The sequence below is a fragment of the Gekko japonicus genome, unplaced genomic scaffold, assembly GCF_001447785.1.
Source record: "Gekko japonicus isolate JY-2015 unplaced genomic scaffold, Gekko_japonicus_V1.1 scaffold2419, whole genome shotgun sequence".
In the NCBI taxonomy this organism is placed as follows: domain Eukaryota; kingdom Metazoa; phylum Chordata; class Lepidosauria; order Squamata; family Gekkonidae; genus Gekko; species Gekko japonicus.
Genome location: NW_015175438.1, coordinates 38,935 through 60,352, shown reverse-complemented (window position 1 = coordinate 60,352; position 21,418 = coordinate 38,935). Strand labels below are relative to the sequence as shown.

The window sequence follows — 21,418 nt, the reverse complement described above, 5'->3', positions numbered from 1 at the left end:
GGGCATGATGCCTGTGGAGGAGGGAATTCACCTAGATTCTATAGTATATCATAGAGCTTGTCCTCTGAAGCTGTTGTTTCCTCTAGGGAATATGATCTCTGTAGTCTGGAGATCATTTGTAATTCTGGGAGAACTCCAGGCTCCACCTGGAGGTTGGCAGCCCTATGCAGTGGCTTGTCAGGGCTACTTCTGTCGTACCCCTGCTGTACATAATATCCCAAGCTATTCTCTGTCCTCTGAATTTCATTCCTATAATCGCAGTGTTTAATGGCTCCTGCTTCTCAGTTACTTGCACCTGGTTTTCCCAGGTACCAAAGATAGCACAGCTAATGCTGTGAAAATACGATATCGCATTAACGGATATGTAGTCTCTGAGGAGAACCGGACTGTGTGCAACAAACGGATAACGACGACACCCCAGCATGTAAACTGAAACCTAGTAGGAAAAGGAAAATTATGGGCAGTAGATGGCACCATTGCACAGCCTTTCAGTTCTGTTTGCCATATTGACAGCTCAAGAACCAGTTGCCATAGTTGTCTTTTAAGAATGTAAGAAGAGCCCTGCAGGATCGGACCAATGGTCCATCCAGTCCAGCATCCTGTCTCACACAGTGGCCAACCAGTTCCTCTGAAGGTCCAACAGTAGGGCACACTGGCTGAGACCTTCCCCTGATATTGCCTCCTGGCACCAGTATTCAGAGGTTTATTGCCTCCAAATGTGGAGGCTCCCTTTAGTCACCATGGCTAGTGGCCACTGATAGACCATAAATCGTCTAATCCCCTTTTAAAGCTCTCTGTGCCTGTGGCCATCACTACATCCTCTGGCAGGGAATTCTGTATTTTAATCACCAGTTGAGGGAAGCAGAACTTCCTTTTGTCCATCCTGAACCTATTGCTCATTAACTTCAGTGGGTGCCTTCAAGTTCTTGTATTTTGGGAGAGGGAGGGGAAACAATCCCTTTATCCACTCTTCAATATAGATTGAAATGTGCACGGATAGTTCAGTAATTTTGTTAGGACCAACTAAAGTTCACAGTGCAGATTTTCAAGATACACAGTTTATAAATAACAATCCAAATTACTTCACATTTGAGTGAAGGAATACTTCCTTATGTATGTGCCAGATCTATTGCTTATTAGATGTATAAAGTGCCTGCAAGTTCTTATATTATGAGAGGAGAAGAAAAGTTCTCTTGTGTAAATAGTATAAGCTTCTGCTATGCCCCTTGCCCTATTTGCTAGTTTCCCCTAAACTAAGAAGTCCCACACTCCTTAACGTTTCCCTATAGGGAAGGTATTCAAACCCCACTATAATTTTAACTTTCACTAGTGCTCATATCCTGTTGAAAGATTCATCAACCAAAAGGGTACTCAGTATTCCAAAAAGGGTCTCACCATATACAAGGGCATTACATTTCATGTTCAGTTTCTTTCCTGATAATCCCCTAACAAAGACTTTGCCTTGTTTACTGCTGCCTCACACAGGTCAATATTTCCACTGACCGATGCACCATGTCCCGATATATCTCTTTCCTGGTCAGTCACTGTATTTGTATGGCAGAGAAGCACAGAAAAATGGGAGTATCCTTCTGTTATTAAAACTGGAGATTAATTCTAGAACCGCCCTTGTCACCTTTACTTTCTAAACTAGTGATTGTTAGCTTCAGCCAATGCTGGCTCCAGAGAGTAGTGAGGCCAGGCATTTGCCTAGGGTTGCCAGCCTACAGGTAGGGCATGGAGCTCTTCCAGAATTACAATGGATCCCCAGACTTAGAGAGCAGTTTCCCTGGAGGTAATGGCTATTTTGGAGAGTGGACTCTATGGCATTATGACCCACCAGGGTCCCTTCCCTGCCGAAACCCCACCTTCCTAAGGCTTCACCCCTAAATTCTCCAGGAATTTCCCAACCCAGAAGTGGCAACCGTACAGTTGCCAGAACCTCCAACCTTGCTGGGGTTGCCATAATGTGACGTTGACTTGACAGCACTCCCACTTGGGTTGCCAGCCTCCAGGTTGGGCCTGGAGATCTCCCAAAATTACAGCTGATCCCCAGATGACAAAGAGCTGTCCCCTTCGAGAAAATGGCTGCTTTGGAGGGTGGACAGTATGGCATTATATCCTGCTATGATCCCTCCCTCCCCAAACCCTGCCCTCCCCAGGTCCCACCCCACCCCCAAATTTCCAGGCTTTTCACAAACCGGAGCTGGCAACCCTAACCTACATACATAAAGGAGAGCTATTAGGAAGGTTTTGATCTGTCGATCCAACTGAAGCTGGTCAAGTTAGACGACCAGCCTTCCTAAGCTAATCTAATAACATTGGATTCTTCACACAGCGTATGTAGAGAATAAAATAATATAACTTCATGTATGTGCCCTGGACTCCTTGTAGGAAGGATAAGGTGGTAGCCCAATTATAGTAATACATTGTCTCTATCCCTGCCATTTCTCTCTGCAGCGGAAAAGAAGGCATTTAGCAGCATCAAGAAGAATCTCTGGAAGCTACTCTCTGTGAAAAGCCTGAATTGCAGAGCAAACAGAAGTGTTTGGCTGGAGAGCTATCAGCAGCACTTGGTGGACCTAGGAGTGGATGAAGACATGCAAACAAGAGCAATGCTGTTACAGCTCTGGAGTACTCAGGTACTGTACAACCCCTCTTTTCAGGATCACAGCTGTAAGTTTCTCTCTTTGCTTCCCTACCCAGAGATTAGCAACTGTGAGCAAATGGCTTTTCAGCAGTGTGGATGCCCGACAAAATGTGTTCATGTTTAGCCCTGGCCTGGATAGCCCGGGCCGCCCTGATCTTGTCAGATCTGAGAAGCTAAGCAGGGTCAGCCCTGGTCAATATTTTGATGGGAGACCACCAAGGAATAGCAGGGTCAAGATGTGGAGGCCGACAATGGCAAACCACCCCAAAATGTTTCTTGCCTTGAAAACCCCACTAGGGATCACCAGAAATCAGCTGTGACCTAACAGCAAAAAACCACAACACACTTTCAGTCAAAGAACCCTGTGGAAATGCAAACGCAACAAGAAAACCCAAGTGCTCTACACCCTATAGAGTCATTTATTTTATGAAGACCTGCATACATCCACCTGCTAAATAACTGGTCAGCAAAGTTAATTTACCATGCATGGACTACCTGTTGGCATGCAAAGAAGTGGGGTTCAGCCTACCTTACCCTGAGCAACTAATCATCAGCTTTGTCAAAACAGATCTGATTATGTAGTCCCCATCCAGTCCTGAGTGAGCTCTAATCACCTTGTGTGCAAAGTGGGACCATCTGCTTCTGTGTGCATCAAGGTGATTTGTTAACATCTGATCAATTTAGTAAGTTTTGCTTACGCTTCCAACGGGTCAGCTTGGCCAAAGGATGACCTGGGGCTAAAAGCCAAGAATCCAGGCTCATGCCCTTTGGCTTGTGTCTACGGGCTCGCACCTCCAGCCTTGCCCAAACTTTATATGTGGAGACAGGACGCCCTAACAAAAGGACAGCTCAGGTGTTACAGCTAGCAGCCTCTCGGTTTTCTATCCCTGCTTGTAGAACCTCTGGTCATGCCCACATTTTATGCCTGGAAAAGAAGCATACTGTCTCCCCCCCCCTCCCACACACACACACCCTTGAGACAAAGTGCCTCAGTCCTGTCCCTTTGTACCCATCATGTTTGCCTGAACATAGTTCACCCAGGCTGTTTGCATGCACGTGGGTTCCTCCCAACCCCATGCTGGGGACCCTTTCTGGTGCAGCAGTTCCAATTGTGGCAATGGAGCCAAATGCATATGGAGGTGCAGCAACATCTGGGCAAGTGCACTGGGCCAGACCAGGGGAAGTGCAGTCCGTCATCAGTGGGAGTGAGACCAGCTTGGTCCTACTCGCTCTCCCTCTCTGTGTGCATCAGCGTATCCCTACATTGGTTGTTTATACAGGGCCATGTGCACTTCTGCTCTGTCGCTTTGTAATTGTGCTACGAAGGAGACTGTAAGCTACTCTGAGACGCCGAGTGAAGGGCAGGATACAAATCCACCTCTTCTTCTCCTGCTCCTTCTCCTCCTTCCTCCCTTCTTTCTTATTCATTCATGTTGACTTGGTCCTTTAGAATGTCGCTTCTCAAACCTTCTGCTTCAAGGAGTGCTTTCCACGTCACGCTATGTACCTTGCTGTCACCCTGCCCATTGCAGAGAATTATTTTGTTTGTTTCACTTACAACCCACCGTTCTCCCCAATGCGGATCCGAAGGGGGTCCCATCATTCTCCTCTCCTCCATTTTATCCTCACAACACTCCCATGAGGTACATTAGGCTGAGAGTGAGTGACTGTCCCAGGGTCACCCAGCAAGCTTCCATGGCAGAGCGGGGACTTAAACCTGGCTCTCTCAAATCCTAGTCTCACATACTAATCACGACACCACAACACACACCATATGCAACAGTGGCCAGGCTTCCATGGTACCCCACAGTTGTCCCCGCAGAGAGGGGCTATGGTAAGTATGGTTGCCAACCTTAGATCCCCCGGGTGAGGTACAGGGGGCGGGGCACATGATGAAGCCCCGCCCTCTGCTTCCGGCCGCCCCGCTTCCGGCCCTCATTCAGCCAGGAGGAGGCAGGAGAAGAGGGAGGGTAAGTTGCTTCCTCCCCGCCTCTCCCCACCCCTGCGACCCTCTGCTTTGCATACAGATGGTCACAGGTTCAATCCCCGGCATCTCCAGATAAAAGGATAAGGTAGTAGGTGATGTGTAATGCCTCAGCCTGAGACTCTGGAGTGCTTCTGCCAGTTGGAGTCGACAGGGCAGTCGTCCTTCTTAGGCCAATGGTCTGACTCAGTCGAAGGTAGGTTCATGCCACACCAACAAACAATGAACCAAGAACATGTCCTGGAACTCACCAAACACTCTTCTAGTGTTGTACCTTCCAAGTGTAGATTAATATTATGTAGCCCCCCCAAAAAAAAGCTTGTTCACCATTTCTGATTATTTTTTTTTTAATGATGTGATCCCTGAAAAATGTGCTATGGCACCTCTGGTTTTTTTAATGATGTGACCCCTGAAAAATGTGCTATGGCACCTCTGGGTTTCCTGTAATGCAACCTAAAAGCCACAGTTTTTATTTATTTATTTATTTGGTTCGATTTCTACCCCGCCCTTCCCATAAGTGGGCGCAGGGTGGGTTGCAACATTAATATAAAACAATAAAATCAAAGATTAAATCTATAAACTTACTATACCTTGTGGCTAATAGCCACTGATGGACCTCTGCTCCATATGCTTATCTAATTCCCTTTTGAAGCCGTCCATGCTTGTAGCCGCCACCACTTCCTGTGGCAGTGAATTCCATGTGTTAATCACTCTTTGGGTGAAGAAGTACTTCCTTTTATCCGTTCTAACCCGACCGCTCTGCAGTTTCATGGAGTGCCCACGAGTTCTTGTATTGTGAGAAAGGGAGAAAAGTACCTCTTTCTTTACCTGCTCTTTCCCATGCATAATCTTATAAACCTCGATCATGTCACCCCTCAGTCGTCTTTTCTCCAAGCTAAAGAGCCCTAAGCGCTTTAACCTTTCCTCATAGGGAAAGTGTTCCAACCCTTTTATCATTCGAGTTGCCCTTTTCTGCACTTTTTCCAAAGCTATAATATCCTTTTTAAGGTGTGGTGCCCAGAACTGCACACAGTATTCCAAATGAGGTCTCACCATTGATTTATATAGGGGCATTATGCTCACAACTTTAATGCCAGTAGCTCACAAAGGGGTATTTTTGTTCACAAGACTCCACAGCCTAGAGGGAGCATTGGTTGTGGCAAGCATCTCAGAGGTGGAAATTATGGCCAAAAATGCTAATGAGACCATAGGGCAGGATTTCTCATCTCTGCTAATGATCATGTTACAAAATGTCTTACATAGTACTGTTATTAATTAAGAGAACATAAGAGACGCCAATGTTGGATCAGGCCAAAGGCCCATCCAGTCCAACACTCTGTGTCACACAGTGGCCAGAAATACCAGTGCCATCAGGAGGTCCAGCAGTGGGGCCAGGACATTAGAAGCCCTCCCACTGTTGACCCCCCCCCCAAGCACCAAGAAGACAGAGCATCACTTGCCCCAGAGCCCCTAGCTATACCTTGTGGCTAATAGCCACTGATGGACCTCTGCTCCATATGCTTATCTAATTCCCTTTTGAAGCCGTCCATGCTTGTAGCCGCCACCACTTCCTGTGGCAGTGAATTCCATGTGTTAATCACTCTTTGGGTGAAGAAGTACTTCCTTTTATCCGTTCTAACCCGACCGCTCAGCAATTTCATGGAGTGCCCACGGGTTCTTGTATTGTGAGAAAGGGAGAAAAGTACCTCTTTCTTTACCTGCTCTTTCCCATGCATAATCTTATAAACCTCGATCATGTCACCCCTCAGTCGTCTTTTCTCCAAGCTAAAGAGCCCTAAGCGCTTTAACCTTTCCTCATAGGGAAAGTGTTCCAACCCTTTTATCATTCGAGTTGCCCTTTTCTGCACTTTTTCCAAAGCTATAATATCCTTTTTAAGGTGTGGTGACCAGAATTGCACACAGTATTCCAAATGAGGTCTTACCATTGATTTATATAGGGGCATTATTATATTGGCTGATCTGTTTTCAATACCCTTCCTAATAATCCCCAGCATAGCATTGGCCTTCTTTATTGCAGTCACACACTGTCTCGACATTTTCAGTGAGTTATCTACTACAACTCCAAGATCTCTCTCTTGCTCAGTCTCTGCCAGTTCAGACCCCATCAATGTGTATTTATATTTAGGATTTTTGGCTCCAATGTGCATCACCTTGCACTTGGCCACATTGAACCCCATTTGCCATGTTGACGCCCACTTGCCCATCCTTGACAGGTCCCTTTGGAGTGCCTCACAATCCTCACTGGTTTTCACCACCCTGAACAACTTCGTATCATCCGCAAATTTAGCCACTTCACTGCTTACTCCCAATTCCAGATCATTAATGAACAAGTTAAAAAGGGTGATTTTACCATAGAGTTTTGCCCAAAAACCAGAGTGTCGCCCTCAACGTCCCTACTTCCAGGTGATGTGGGCACAGTGCACAATGTCACTTCCAGTGATGTCAGCATGTTGGGTGCAATACTTCCAGCTCCCGTAACATCCCCCCCAACCCCCCACCAGTGTCTCCAATGGACCTGGCAACCTTAGAGTTTCCTTAACTCAATGATTCATTTGTTAACACTGAAACTTCAGGGCAGATAACATAGCTTTAAATAGGGTTGCCAGTCTCCAGGTGGTGGCTAGAGATCTCCTGGAATTACAGCTGGTCAATACAACCACACATGACAAAAAACTTTGTTTTCTGTCCACTAGGCCTAGGATTGACCTGGCCTGGCTCTGAATTAGGCTTACCTGATTGCCTGCCCCCATGCTCTAGCTCTCGCTCTTGCTTGATGGCGCAGTGGGATGAAAAATGGGACAAAGTTGGCATGAATGTAATGAGATCACTTCCAGATGAGCACCTTTAAGTGATGTCACAGTGACCACAATCTTCTAGGAATTCCCCCAATCTCTATGGTAAATAAAATAGAGATTGAGGAAATTCCTAGAGGGTCATGGGTGCTATAATGTCACTTCCAGGCTCTCTGCTGGAAGTTGTCACAAGGTTCATGCCACTCTCCGTCCCCAGGCTTTGACCGTGAATTCTCCCCAGGGATTGGTAGTAGATGCCGGGCAACCCCATCCTGAACAGTTTGTGTAAGCCCAGTACTCCTGCAAGTTCCTAGTAGGCGAGTGAAGCAGTTTCTCTCCTACCCTCCTTCTTCTGCTAAAGCCTTCTGGGTCAGGGGCCTCTTAAAGAGGCAGTACACAATAGCCACAGGCTATGCTCTCTCAAAGCCAGAGGGGATGGAGGTGGACAAGGAGTTCATAAAGCATAGGACTATGGATATCTCCTGGGTTTGTTCCAACAAACTCTGGAACAAAAATGAACCTTAAGTATTGGTGCAGAACTGGAAAATTCCTGCAACCCCACCTGGGGAGCAATGGACCATGCTGGAGTGCCCTGGAATCTGGCACTCCTTCAGCATTTTGGATTCTCTTAGCCCTGCAATGGGCATTTCAGGCAAGGTGGAGTCTTGGGCAATTGAGGGGCAACTCTTTGAAGGGCTGTCCCTTAGAGGAGGGCAGGGAGCTGTTCCTGATGGCAGCAGAGGAGATGAGTCGCGATCATGGGTTTAAATTAATGGCAGGAAGGTACCAGCTGGACATTAGGAAACACTTTAAAAGTAAGAGTTGTTCAACAGTGGAATCAGCTGCCTAGGGAGGTGGTGAGCTTCCCCCTACTGGCAGTCTTTAAGCAGCAGTTGGACAAACCCTTGTCAGGGATGCTCTAGGCTGATCCTGCATTGGGCAGGGGGTTGGACTGGATGGCCTGTGTGGCCCCTTCCAACTCTGTGCTTCTATGATTCTTTGGTTGACTTAGGTGATCTGCACATCTGGTTCTTGAATCCCTGTTGGCTCCAGCGCAGGAGCCCATTATTTGCTGGATCCAGAGACAAGGTTTCCAGCAGTAATCCCTTCCGTATGATAAATGATTTACAGCAACATCCTGCAGAGCGAATCATAAGCATACACTCTGCTGAACACATTACACAGTACAGATCACACTGCTGTCCGTAGCTCAGGAAGTTAGACGGAGAGGAACTGGCCCCTATTGCTGAGAGGCTGGAATAACATGCATATCACTCAAGCCTCGCTGCATTTTAATTCAACATGCAATTTATTCCTGGGAGCTGCCCCCTTTACACCATGAGTCCCTTTGACCTATTTGGAAACAGATGCCAGACCACATTGCTCCGTGTCATATGCTTCAATCCATGTCTGTAAGTCAGCTCTAATGCCACAGCTGTGATGTTAATGAGTGCTTCTGAAGGGAAGGCATAAAATGCAGCTGCAGGGAAGAGAGTAAGATGAGAGTTTTCGGAGGAAGCATCTCTCACAGGGACTGTTTATTGCCAGGCTGGGGGCATAGGAGTTGGCGGAGAGAGAAGGCAGAGGGATAGGAGACAGAGGGATTGATAAAAGGCGGGGAGAGAAGATAGAGTTGCACACCGAGTGATGGACTGTGTGCTGCGGGTACGAAGGAGGAAGCATTCATTTCACATATTGATTCCAGGTGTCCAGCCTATATATTTTATTGCTGCCAATCTCTACTCTGTAAAGTAATTTACTGCTTGGAAATTATATACCTACCAATCTTCTTTTGCAGTCTTCAATGATTCAGTGGTCCTTGTCTAAAAGCAAATACGTCTTGGGGAGGAAACAAGCCCATCATCAGTACATCTGAATGTATGTCCCTTGTCGCCCTAATACATAATATCATGTCTACAGGTCTTTCCCTGCTCTGTCAGTTGATACAGAGGATCCAGATAATCCCCACTCACTGAAGAAGTGGTACGACCACCTTCTCCCGAACTCAGTTGCAGTATACTGTTGCTGGGAGGCTGATCCTTTCTCCTGGCTAACCAGACCACTGTGGTTCAAAGTGCTTTGTGGAATGCATGTATGGGGCATCTATCGGTTAGTGTCCATGACGCCACCAATGGTGATGGACACAGGTCCCCCTCCATTATTTATTAATTAAATCATTTACAGTTCTCTGTTCCCCATGGTTCAAAACAGCTTACAATATATAACTAAAATATCAAACAACAGTTAAACCCAACCCCTCCCCAACCTTGTAAAACCTAACAGAATGTAATGAATTATAATAAAGCCTACACTCCGTTAAAAGCTCTGGTGAACGCAGCAGTCTTGCAGCACCTCCTAAAAGTGTTGTCGTCATCATCTGAGACAGCTCAGAGGATTCAGATATGTCATTTCCAGATAACAAATTGCAGCATGTCTATTTTATTATGTTTTTATCCACACCTGCCTCCAAAGAGTCCATATCAGCATACATGTGCCTCTAAATCCATTTCTTCTTTACAATAACCCTCTGAGGTAGGGAAGACTGGCCAAGGTAACCTTGTGCATTTCAAGGTAGAGTGAGGATATGAACATGCTTCTCCAAATCCTAATCTAGCACTCTGACCACTACCACCCCCATGCTACTGCACCAACTCACTTCATTTTGGAGGATCTTACTGAAGTGAACAAATGCCTAGGCTAGAGAAGCAGATTACACCCACCCACCCCCTTAGGCAAAAAGGTGAGGTGGTAGAGGCATGCTTTCTTGTGGTTTCCACAGCTGTTTCCTTTGCCTTGCTGTCCTTGGTGGCCAAACAGATTTTACTAAAGCACTTGAAAAAAAAATCCCTAAAAACCTGTGGACTGAAGTAAACTTTATAGATTTGTTTTCATTATTTTTTTCATGTCCGTATTGGTCTTTTAAACTTATTCATTTTTCCCCCCTTTCCTCTTCCCTGCACTTACTGCCCAGACTAGGCTGAGCTGAGTACTGGCCAGGCAGAGGAGCAGCTGATAATCCCTCTCCCCTCTCCTCAGTTTGGTGTAGTGGTTAAGTGCGTGGACTCTATTCTGGAAGAACTGGGTTTGATTCCCCACTCCTCCACTTGCAGCAGCTGGATGACCTTGGGCAAGCTGTAGTTCTGTCAGAGCTGTTCTGACGCCAACTGAAGGGCGGGGTGTAAATCCAATCTCCTTCTCCTCCTCCTCCTGCTGTTACCAGGTGCTTTGGATGCTCTTTCTGATTATTTATGACCATCACCATGGTAATGTATTTAGTGGAATGCACCAAGGTACCATGACACTGATGAATCTGAAGAGTGTTTGAGGCATTATACCCCATAGAAGTCCCTCCCCTCCCTAAACTCCGCCCTTCTCAGGCTCCACCCTCAAAATCTCCAGGTATCTCCCAACCTCGGAGCTAGCAACCTAGTTACAGTCCCTCCTTTCTCTTTGATGTCCATGAACTCTGAACCAGACAGCCAGGTACAAGAATAACAAAGATTCAAATAGCAAGTAATATTAACAGAGAATGAATTTTTAATCTGGTTAATGCTAGTAGCAAAAATGGCTTTTGGTTTCTTTATGTAGTGCCTCTGCCATACCATTTTCCATTCTCTGAAAAAAATATAATTTTGTTTCCACTCAAGGATTTAATTTTCTATTGCAGCTCTGGGGTCAGATGCCTGTCTTAATTCATGTTGCTTGACCAGTTCCTTCTGTTATCATCTTCCTGACAAAAGAACTGTTTAATCCTTCAGGTTTCTGAGTCAAGAGTTTTATTCTGGAAATACTGTCATTAATAATGCCCAAACGCTTGAAAGATATTTATCAGCTATTCACAGTCATCTTTGTAGAATCCATTCTGTGTTAATTCAATGAACTGCCAACTCAGACCTTTCACATTAAAGATGAAATAGATGTTCTCCTCTAATGAAAATGATGTTTACCCTGATGTGCTTTGCTTTGTGTGATGTAGTGGATGTCGGAAAGAAAGAGAGCGAGAGAGAGCGAGAGAGAGCGAGAGAGAGAAAGAGAGAGAGAGAGAGAGAGAGAGAAAGAAAGAAAGAAAGAAAGAAAGAAAGAAAGAAAGAAAGAAAGAAAGAAAGAGAAAGAAAGAAAGAAAGATGGATGACTGATTTCCTGTTCTGATATTCTTGTTTTTAGAGCAATGCAGGACCTGCTGTCTTTTGGCTTCTCCTGTTTCTTTTAAAACACCCCTCAGCCAGGGCAGCAGTTCAAGGTGAAGTAGAGGGGATACTTAGAACCAGAAGGCAAACAATGGGACAAATGCAGATCACCAACCAAGAGGTTTTGGACAACACACCGATTTTTGGTTAGTAATCTCTTCTTCAGAGCTACCTTTGGGTTGCTTGGTACGTCTGGCAAAATAGTGGTGGGTGGGGTGGAGAAATCGGATAAGGAGAATCTTTTCTTCCTCTCCCCTTGCGGGCACCCAATGAAGTTCATGGGCAGTAAGTTCAGGACAGACAAAAGGAAATGCCTCTTTACTCAAAGAGTAATTCAATTCCTGTGACCTGGATGGGCCAAGCTGGCCTGATCTCATCAGACCTTGGAAGCTAAGCAGGGTCAGTCCTGGTTAGTATCTGGGTAGGAGACCACCAAGGAAGTCCAGGGTCCCAATGCAGAGGCAGGCAATGGCAAACCACCTCTGAACCCTAAGGGATCTCCATAAGTCAGCTGTGACTTGACAGTGCTTTTTGGCACCAATTAAACTGTAGAATTCACTTCCCACAGACTTAGGTGATGAGCCTAAAGAGCTTTAAAAGGGGACTAGACTAGACAGTCATGGAGGAGGGATCCATCAACAGCTACTAGCCAAGATGATTAAAGGGAAACTCCATGCCTGCGACTGCAGAAGAGATGATTAAAAGGGACTTCCCCATCTAGAGGCAGACAATCTCTGAATATCAGCAGTAGGAGGGAGCAGCGGGGAGAGGCCTTGGCCTTTGTGCCCTTTCTGTTGACCCTCCAGAGAAACTGGTTGGCTGCATGAAACAAGATGCTGGACTAGATGGATCACTGGTCTGATGCAGCAGGGCTCTTCTTACATAGAACTGGGTACGTAAGTCTCATTTGATGATTGCACATTCACACGTTTTACTTTGTGTGCCCTCTGTCAGTCTGGCCCTAAACCAATAAGGGACTGAGCAAGGCTCGGAGGAGGCTGACACTGAACAGCTATGGGGAACAGCTGGCAAGTCCTGGCGATCTACTGCCAAATGTGCTTGGTATCGCTTCAGTAATGCTCAAGGTCCAGTTTAGCTCCTAAGTAATGATGGAGGCCAGCTTTGTGCTCAGTTCAATATCTGACTTGAAGTTCTGCAGTGTAGTATCACTGAGTGGCCACCAGGTGTGGACTATTTTCTCAGCCAGGAGAGTAGAGAGGAGCTGGTGGAGCTTGGCATCTCAGAGCCAAACTACACATTACATTTCCCAGACCCAACTCACTTTTCCTGCAGCTGCGTCAGCTCCCAAATCAGGCAGACAGCTCCCACAGGACCATTTTGGCTCAGGAATACCATGGGGGCAAACAGAAGGACCTCTTTCCCCATGATGGGTTGCCGACCTCCAGGTGGGACCTGGAGATCTCCTGCTGTCACAACTCACCTCCAGCTGATAGAGATCAGTTCCCGTGGAGAAAATGGCTGCTTTGGAGAGTGGATTCTATGGCATTGTACCCTGCTGAGTTCCTTCCTCTCCCCAAAACCTGCCTACCTGGGCTCGCCCTCCCCCCAAATCTCCAAGCATTTCCCAACTCAAAGGTGGCAACCCTATCCTGATATCACAATCCCGAACCAAATCCGGCCCCTAAAGATTTTTAAAGTACCATTCATTGCAGCTGCAGGGAAAGTTAGTCAGGTCTCTGGATCCCTCATTACAAAATGTAAAGTGTGGTTTGGCCCTGAGCAGAGTTGAGGGCAGAGTTGAGCATCGCGCCTTCCGACATAGGATGTCTTATGGAGTGTTTTCAGGCAGCCTTGGGGGATGCTGACCCACATTTTCATCATCCATTCCCCCCCCCCAATTTTGTTCAATGTCATCTTTAGTCCCTTTGCTTCATCTTGCGTTGCTGTGTCATGTCAATGTAAATTGTTGTTGGATCTCTCCTGCATTGTTTATGCAAGCGTGTGATGGATTGCTGATATACAGCAGAGTAAGAGACAGAGGAACATTTGGAAATGAAGATTCTGGCCAGTGCAGGAAACCAACCACAGCTTATGGAATCATTAAAAACAAGTCGCATGAGTGACCCATTCACACTGAAACGTATTTGCCTGAATTGTTAATGAATATAGTACTTTAAAAGGACAAAAAGCTTTAAAATCCTTACGTGAATCATCTCTCTCATTCCTTACCTCCTCCTTCTTGCAGTCCAGTTGCAGCTGACTTATGATGGACCTTTAGGGTTTTCAAGCCAAGAGACGAACAGAGGTGGTTTGCCATTGTCCGCCTTTGTGTAGCAACCCTGCTATTCCTTGATAGTCTCCCATCCAAATAGTGACCAGGACTGTCCCTGCTTAGCTTTCAAGATCTATTGAGATCAGGCTAGCCTGGGCCATCCAGCTCAGGGTCTCCTGCCATTAGTCCAATGTTATATGTCTATAAAAAGTGGCGTAACTTATTTGTTCTAAAACATTTACATCTTGCCTTTTGGTACAGTGTACCCCCATCCAAGTGACTTAGCTTATTAAATGTTACCCCCCCCCCATAAAACAGTAACAGCTTGTGAACACCAGGATTTGAACTCAAAAGTTCAAAGGACCTCATGGCTGCCTGGATCACACACACAAAAAAAATCATTAGACTACTTAATTATATGAAGTTGCTACACTTTCCAGTTGATTCCTTATGCATCTGTCCCAAATGGGGCAGACAGCTCCCATGGGGCCATTTTGGCTCAGGAATACTCATTAAATCTACTCTAAGCTGCTATTAAAATTGAGTTGATTTGCTCTAGCAGTAGCTGGACCGCTAAAGATCTACCTATGGCAAGAGCCAGTTTGGTGTAGTGGGCTCTAATCTGGGAGAATCAGGTTTGATTCCCCACTCCTCCACATGCAGCTGCTGGTGTGACCTTGGGTCAGTCATAAGTTCTTTCAGAGCTGCTCTCTCAAGGGCAGTTCTCGAGAGCTCTCTCAGCTCCACCTATCTCACAGGGTGTCTGTTTTGGGGAGGGGAAGGTAAAGGAAATTGCAGTCTGAGACTCCTTTTGGTAGTGAAGGGCAGGGTATAAATCCAATGTTGTCATCCTCCTCTACCTCCTTCATCTATGGCTTCTAGAAAAGGCATCCAGTAGGCTGGTTAAAATCAAAACCTTTAACGAATGCTTAGACCACATGTGACAAAAATGAGAAACAAGCCATGAAAGAAAAGAGATTGCCAGACTTCATATTGTTTTACTTTTGCCAATGGCTAAGTTTTGGGGGGGAAGTTAAAGATCTGGAGCTTTCTGAAGGATTTTCTAAGCCATGACATGGTGGTGTTTTGTTAAGCAATTTGCAGTTTTGGAAACTGATCAATCCTCCATGTAAAGACTGCCGCCCACACCTTTTTCTCTGTCTTTATTGGCTGCAATCATTCTTCTCTTTGGTTCTCTTATTTGTACAGACAGCGCATTGAATGAAACGCTGCGTTTGACAGCAGCTCCTTTTATCAGCCGGGAAGTCCTTCAAGACATGCCTCTGAGATTGGCAAGCGGCAGAGAGTGCAGCCTGAGGAAGGGAGATAGACTTTGCCTCTTTCCTTTCATAAGCCCGCAGATGGACTCTGAAATCTATGAGGAACCAGAGGTAACTTGTGCCATTCTTCATCCTGGTCTTTGTGACAGTCTCCCCTGCAGATTCCTTTCACAGCGTGTTTTGTTTAATCCCATGGAAGCGAGAATGCCGCAATGCAATGTGCAGCAACCTTGAAACTGTTACACAATCACATTCTGGCAAATTGAACCATAATAATATTAACACAGAACTGCACCTATAAAGAGGAGTTCCATTCAGGGCAGGATTGTGCCCGTTCCAGGATCCTTCATGTACGTCACGCTACTTGTGTACAATATGTTGTCGAAGGCTTTCACGGCCGGAGTTCATTAGTTGCTGTAGATCTAGCTTCCTAAGAACTGCAGTTTGCTTTTTTAAAAGTTTCTAGTTCCTGAGGGTGGGAAGATGGATTCATAAATGACTGAAGTCTCAGAACCCAAGAAGGGAGACAGAGGAAGGCAAGAGTTTCCAGTGGTAATTGGAGAATGCTTGGGTACCACAAAGAGTGCTTTGTTTAGCCCATTCCAAGACTAGTAGAACCAAAATAAATTATGGAAAGATATGCAGGTTTACACCTAGTAACTTTTTTATTTAAGATTTTTCGTTATTTGACAATCTGTATTTAGTACAACCAACAAATATACAAGCATGAAACATATTACAGTAAAATAACATAACAAAGACAATTGGAATAGAAAGTCAATAAGCAATACCAAACATCAGATCTTGCAACTTATAAGCCTCCTTAATATGGTATTTCAGTTAAGTACTTCATTTTGGGGGTGGACCACTCCCATCTGCATCAAGTAGTTCAATATCACTGGCCACACTTCTACAAAATTTGAGTGCATTCTGTAGAAAGATGGTGATTAACAGCAATCCAGGTACTGGCATAGGGGCAGCCACAGAAAGTGCAATGGGAGAGAACTCTTTCTGCAGTCCATATTTTGAGGAGTATCACCCAATCTGATCTAACACTCACACACCCCGCCCAGTTTTCTATTTTGACTATTGGGGATCAGCAAAAGGGTGAGTGTAATTCCATAAGGCTTGTGGATGTTGGATATGCTGAATCCACTTGACTGGTCTAGCCTATAAAAAGTGCCCAAACAGGAAGCAAATTTTCTCCAGGCCAGTTTAGCCAGGGATCCTGGAGGTTTTTTGTCATCTTCTGGGCGTGGAACAGTGGTCACTATGGGTGTAGAGGGGGAGGTATTTGTGAATTTCCAGCATTGTGCAGGGGGTTGGACTAGATCACCCTGGAGATCCCTTTCAACTCTATGATTCTATGATTCTGTATCAACACCAGTTTAATTTACCAGGAAGATAAGAATAGCTCTGCTGGACCAGAGCAGTGGTACAGTCCATCATCCTGTTTCCCACAGAAGCCAACCAGCTGCCCTGGAGGGTCAACAAACAGGGCCTAGAGACCAAAGCCTTTTCTGGTTGCTGCCTCCTTGCCATGGGTATTCAGAGATTTGCTGCTTCTCAGTGTGGATGTTCCCTTTATTCACCATGGCTGGCAGCCATTGATGGCCATTGAATCCATCTAATGCCTTTTCAAAGGCTTGTGGCCATCACTATTTCCATTGGCAGTGAATCCCATAGTTTCATTACTGGTTGAGTGAAGAAGTACTTCCTTTTGTCCATCCCCAATTCATTCCCTCCAAGAATCTAGTATTTTGAGATAGACAAGAAATACTCTCTGTCCACTTTCTCCACTCCATGGAGTTACCATTATTTTTGCTATTATACTTTTTATTTCCAAAAATGGAAGCATGGATGGTTTCAAGAGGGAATTGGGTAAACATATGGAGCTGAGGTCCATCAGTGGCTATTAGCCACAAGGTATAGGTAGGAACTCTCAGTCTGGGGCAAGAGATGTTCTGTATTCTTGGTGCTTGGGGGGTGCAACAGTGGGAGGGCTTTTAGTGTCCTGGCCCCACTGCTGGACCTCCTGACGGCACCTGGTATTTTTGGCCACTGTGTGACAGAGTGTTGGACTGGATGGGCTATTGGCCTGATCCAACATTGGCTTCTCTTGTGCTCTTAAGTCTTAAATGCTAAAGCACAATAGTTTTGTATGTACATTGAAAATATTGCAGCTGACTTATGGCGATCCCATTGGCTTTTCAAGGCAAGAGACATTCAGAGGTGGTTTGCCATTGCCTGCCTCTGCATTGGAACCCTGGGCTTCTTTGGTGGTCTCCCATCCAAATACTAACCAAGGCCAACCCTGCTTAGCTTCTGAGATGTAAGAAGATCAGGCTAGCCTGAGCTATCCAGGGCAGGGCAGGTATACACATACACCCCATGACATTTTATATCTGAATGACGAAAGACGGCTTTTCATATGTGTACCCTGAGCAGTAAATTTAAAAAAAAACCTTGACAAACCTGCCTGTGAAGTTAAATCTGAAATAGCTTGGTTGCACATGCAAGACTAATCAGTCATGTGCAAACCACACTGGGGAATATTATTTCTTCTCAAGCATAACTCTCTTACAAGCCCTTCCAGAAACAAAAAGAAAGAAAGAAAAGTAATTCTCTGGATATGTATTTAAGACCTAAAAATGGAATAGGGTAAACAATAGTGAGTGATAACCGGCACTGATTTATTATGATGAATGGAATTCCTCATTGCCTGTTACTTTGACAACCCAATGTGTGTGTGTGTTTTTAAATATAGCTCTGTGGCTCCCACTCCTCTGAGTTTCAGCTCTTCTCCCCTATCAGTTTTCTCTTTGTTTAACAGAGAAGCAAAATGGGTTTGCTTCCTCTTACGCAAAGCCTCCCGAGACCTGTCATGGCAGAAATGATGCTGGCATCTGAGTCATGCAAGTCTCATTCCATTATTGTTTGTAAGGTTACATGATGCCCACTTGTGTCCCAGGACGCAAGTAAATTCCTGCTTTTCCCTTTTTCCCCGGGGCCCAAAATGTTAAAATATACAACATTTGCTTTGTTCAGCAAAGCCCTAATGCAGGGAGGGAAACTAAAAGTAAGCTAGTTTCAGAGAAGAGCCATGTTGGTTTGTAGTAGAACAGCTGGATTTGAGTCCGGTAGCATCTGATGAAGGGAGTGTTGACTCTTGAAAGTTTATACTCTGAAAATTGTGTTGGTCTGTAGGTGCTTCCGGACTCAAATCTAGCTCTTCTGAGTAGGGGAGGGGCCATGGCTCAGTGGCAGAGCCTCTGTTTGGCATGCAGATGGTCCCAGCTTCAGTCCCCAGCATCTCCAGTTAAAACGGACCAGACAGTAGATGATGTGAAAGATCGTATCTTAAGAGAACATACGAACATAAGAGAAGCCAGTGCTGGGTCAGGTCAATGGCCCATCCAGTCCAACACTCTGTGTCACACAGTGGCCAGAAGTACCAGGTGGTGTCAGGAGGTCCACCAGTGGGGCCAGGACATTAGAAGCCCTCCCACTGTTGACCCCCCCCAAAGCACCACGATGACAGAGCATCACTTGCCCCAGAGTCCCTATCTATACCTTGTGGCTAATAGCCACTGATGGACCTTGCTCCATATGTTTATCTAATTCCCTCTTGAAGCTGTCCATGCTTGCAGCCGCCACCACCTCCTGTGGCAGTGATTTCCATGTGTTAATCACTCTTTGGGTGAAGAGATCCTGGAGAGCTGCTGCCAGTCTGAGTAGACAGTACTGACCTTGTTGGACCAGTGGTCTGGTTCAGTTCATGTGTCCAAGCTACAGTAACTCTGAGTGGAAGGTTAGGAGGAGAGCGTGTGGCTGGCCCAGGGTCACCCAGCAAGCTCTTATGTCAGAGTGTGCATTCAAATCTGGGGCCTCCCAGATTTTAGTCCAACCCTGTAACTTCTACGCCACATTGGCTCTCAACATCTAACCCGTGTCTCGCATGAGTTAAAACTTCACTTTGTAGGAATGGGGGTCTCACTGTGTATTTCTTATTTTTTTCCCCCAGAAATTCAAATACAACAGATTCCTCAATTCAGATGGTACAGAAAAAACAGACTTCTATAAAGAAGGAGAAAAGCTCAAGTATTACAACATGCCCTGGGGAGCAGGAATAAATGTCTGTATCGGAAAGTTCTATGCAGTCAATAGCATCAAACAGTAAGTGGCTATCGGCCATTGACAAAGTGCCTGTCTCTCTGCTCCAGTATGGACCCAGAGAATCCAGCCTGGGGTGATCTTAGAAATTCGATCTCTTGCGTAAACAAAAAAAAAATAAAAGAAAAAAATAAATGTATTTCCAGTTCCATTTTCTCCGTGTGAGTATGGATTTAATCCTTTGTTGAAATGACTGAAGTCTCTATCTACTTTTTAAAAAAATCTATATTTATCTGTTTTATGAACTGCCTGTCTGTTCCCGTAGGTCAGATTTGTACAACATATGCCCTCCCAAGCTGCACACTGTATCCTATCAAAAACTCAACAATTATCCCTTCCTTTTCTCAGTACCAGACTGGCCGCAAACACTAGGAGTTGGAACCTATGACTCCTTTCCACTGCCTCTTTCTTTAACGCAGACTCTTCCCAAAGGGGAAAGCCTTTTTTTTCCAATGGAGAAAGATTTATTCCCTAAGAGAAAGACTGTCTCCATTGGAGGAAGACGTGGTGAAAGGGATTCCAGAGGGGCAGCTGTGTTAGTGTGTTGTAGCAAAATTAAACAGGAGTTCTGTGGCACCAGAAAGACTAAACACAATTTATTCCAGCGTGAGCTTCCTTGTGTTGGAGCTCGCTTTATCCGATGCATGGAGCTGACAGTCCATGAATCTGATGAACTGCTCCTGGACTAGGGTTGCCAGCTCTGGGTTGGGAAATTCCTGGAGATTTTGGAGGTGGATCCTGGGGAGGGCGGGGTTTGGGGAGGGGAGGGACTTCAGTGAGGCATAATGCCATAGAGTTCACCTTCCAAAGCAACCATTTGCTCCACGGGAACTGATCTCTGTAACCTGGAGACCTATTTTAATTCCAGGAGAACTCCAGCCACCGTCTGGAGACTCGCAACCCTAACTTGGACTTCTGCTTCATTTTGGTAAAAGGAAGTCTTGGGATCCATTCCTAGAGGTTTATCATCAAACATCTAGGACTGACATTGTGACGAGCTGAGATGGAGCATAAGCATACCCGCATGCTTCTCCATTTGTGCACCGAGCGTGATTCCAAATCTCCTCCTCCAGTTAAGCCCACTGTCGCCGTCATGTCTGAATGCAGGTGCCTCAGCAAATGGAAGCTTCTTTGCTCCATTCGAACCAGGATTCTAAACTGAGATCAACCCTAATTTTAGGATACCAGTTTCTGGGGGTGTAAACTAACTGCAATTTGCCAAGTGTTGGCATTCAGTTTAAACAAATGGGAGCTGGGTTCAGAACTTCCCAGCTTGATCAGGCTTCAGAGGAGGAAGAGGGAAGTGAGAGAGTGTGTGCAGGGCAACCAGCTAGGGATGCCAGCCTCCAGGTGGGACCTGAGGATCCCCCAGGATTACAGCTCACCTGCAGGCTACAGTGATCAGTTCCCCTGGAAAAATGGCTGCTTTGGAGGGTGGAGTCTATGGTGTTGTACCCCCATGGAGGTCCCTGTCCTCTCCAGGCTCCATTCCCCAAATCTCCAGGAGTTTCCTAACCTGGATCAGGTAATCCCACCCCCCACCGGTGACCAGGGGGGACCTGGCAACTCTACACACCAGCTCTGTTCTTTGTCTCAGTTTCATTACAACTGAATGCAGCCCTCGCATGCTGCTGTAGGGCTGGCAACCCCACGGTGCGAAATTCCTGGAGATTCGGGGGAGGGAGGGGCCTTGGAGGGATATAATGCCATAGACTGTAACCCCGCCACACACACACACACCAAGCAGCCATTTTCTCCAGGGGGAACTGATGTCTATAGACTGAAAATCAGTTGTAATTCTGAGAGTTCTCTAGGTACCACCTGGAGGTTGGCAACTGAATCCCAATGGTCCATGGTGAGCTTGGTGGGTGACAAGTTTTGCAGGCCTGTCCCGGTACTGAATCCCAAATATGCAATTTGAAATAAAGTGCTAATTTTCCCACAGACTTCTCTACCATCACACACCCATTATTTATTCTACTGGTTTTTCCTCTGATGAGCTCAGAGCATGTACATTATATTCCCAGGCAATGTATGGGAGCAGACCTGCTCAGCTGTGGCTGCTGAAATGTATCTTTAGCCTGCTGAAACCACTCTGATC

At 45.8% G+C, this 21,418-nt stretch overlaps 1 protein-coding gene across 1 annotated transcript in view; it reads left to right on the top strand.

Annotated features, from left to right (window-relative positions):
* The window catches only part of LOC107122715 (prostacyclin synthase-like), a 52,520-nt gene that overhangs the window by 27,864 nt on the left and 3,238 nt on the right, over positions 1-21,418 (top strand). Inside the window, exons 6-9 of the mRNA XM_015425848.1 lie at positions 2,458-2,639; positions 11,609-11,777; positions 15,074-15,255; positions 19,169-19,320. Coding sequence (XP_015281334.1) covers positions 2,458-2,639; positions 11,609-11,777; positions 15,074-15,255; positions 19,169-19,320 — 685 coding nt within the window. The remainder of the gene's footprint in view (positions 1-2,457; positions 2,640-11,608; positions 11,778-15,073; positions 15,256-19,168; positions 19,321-21,418) is intronic.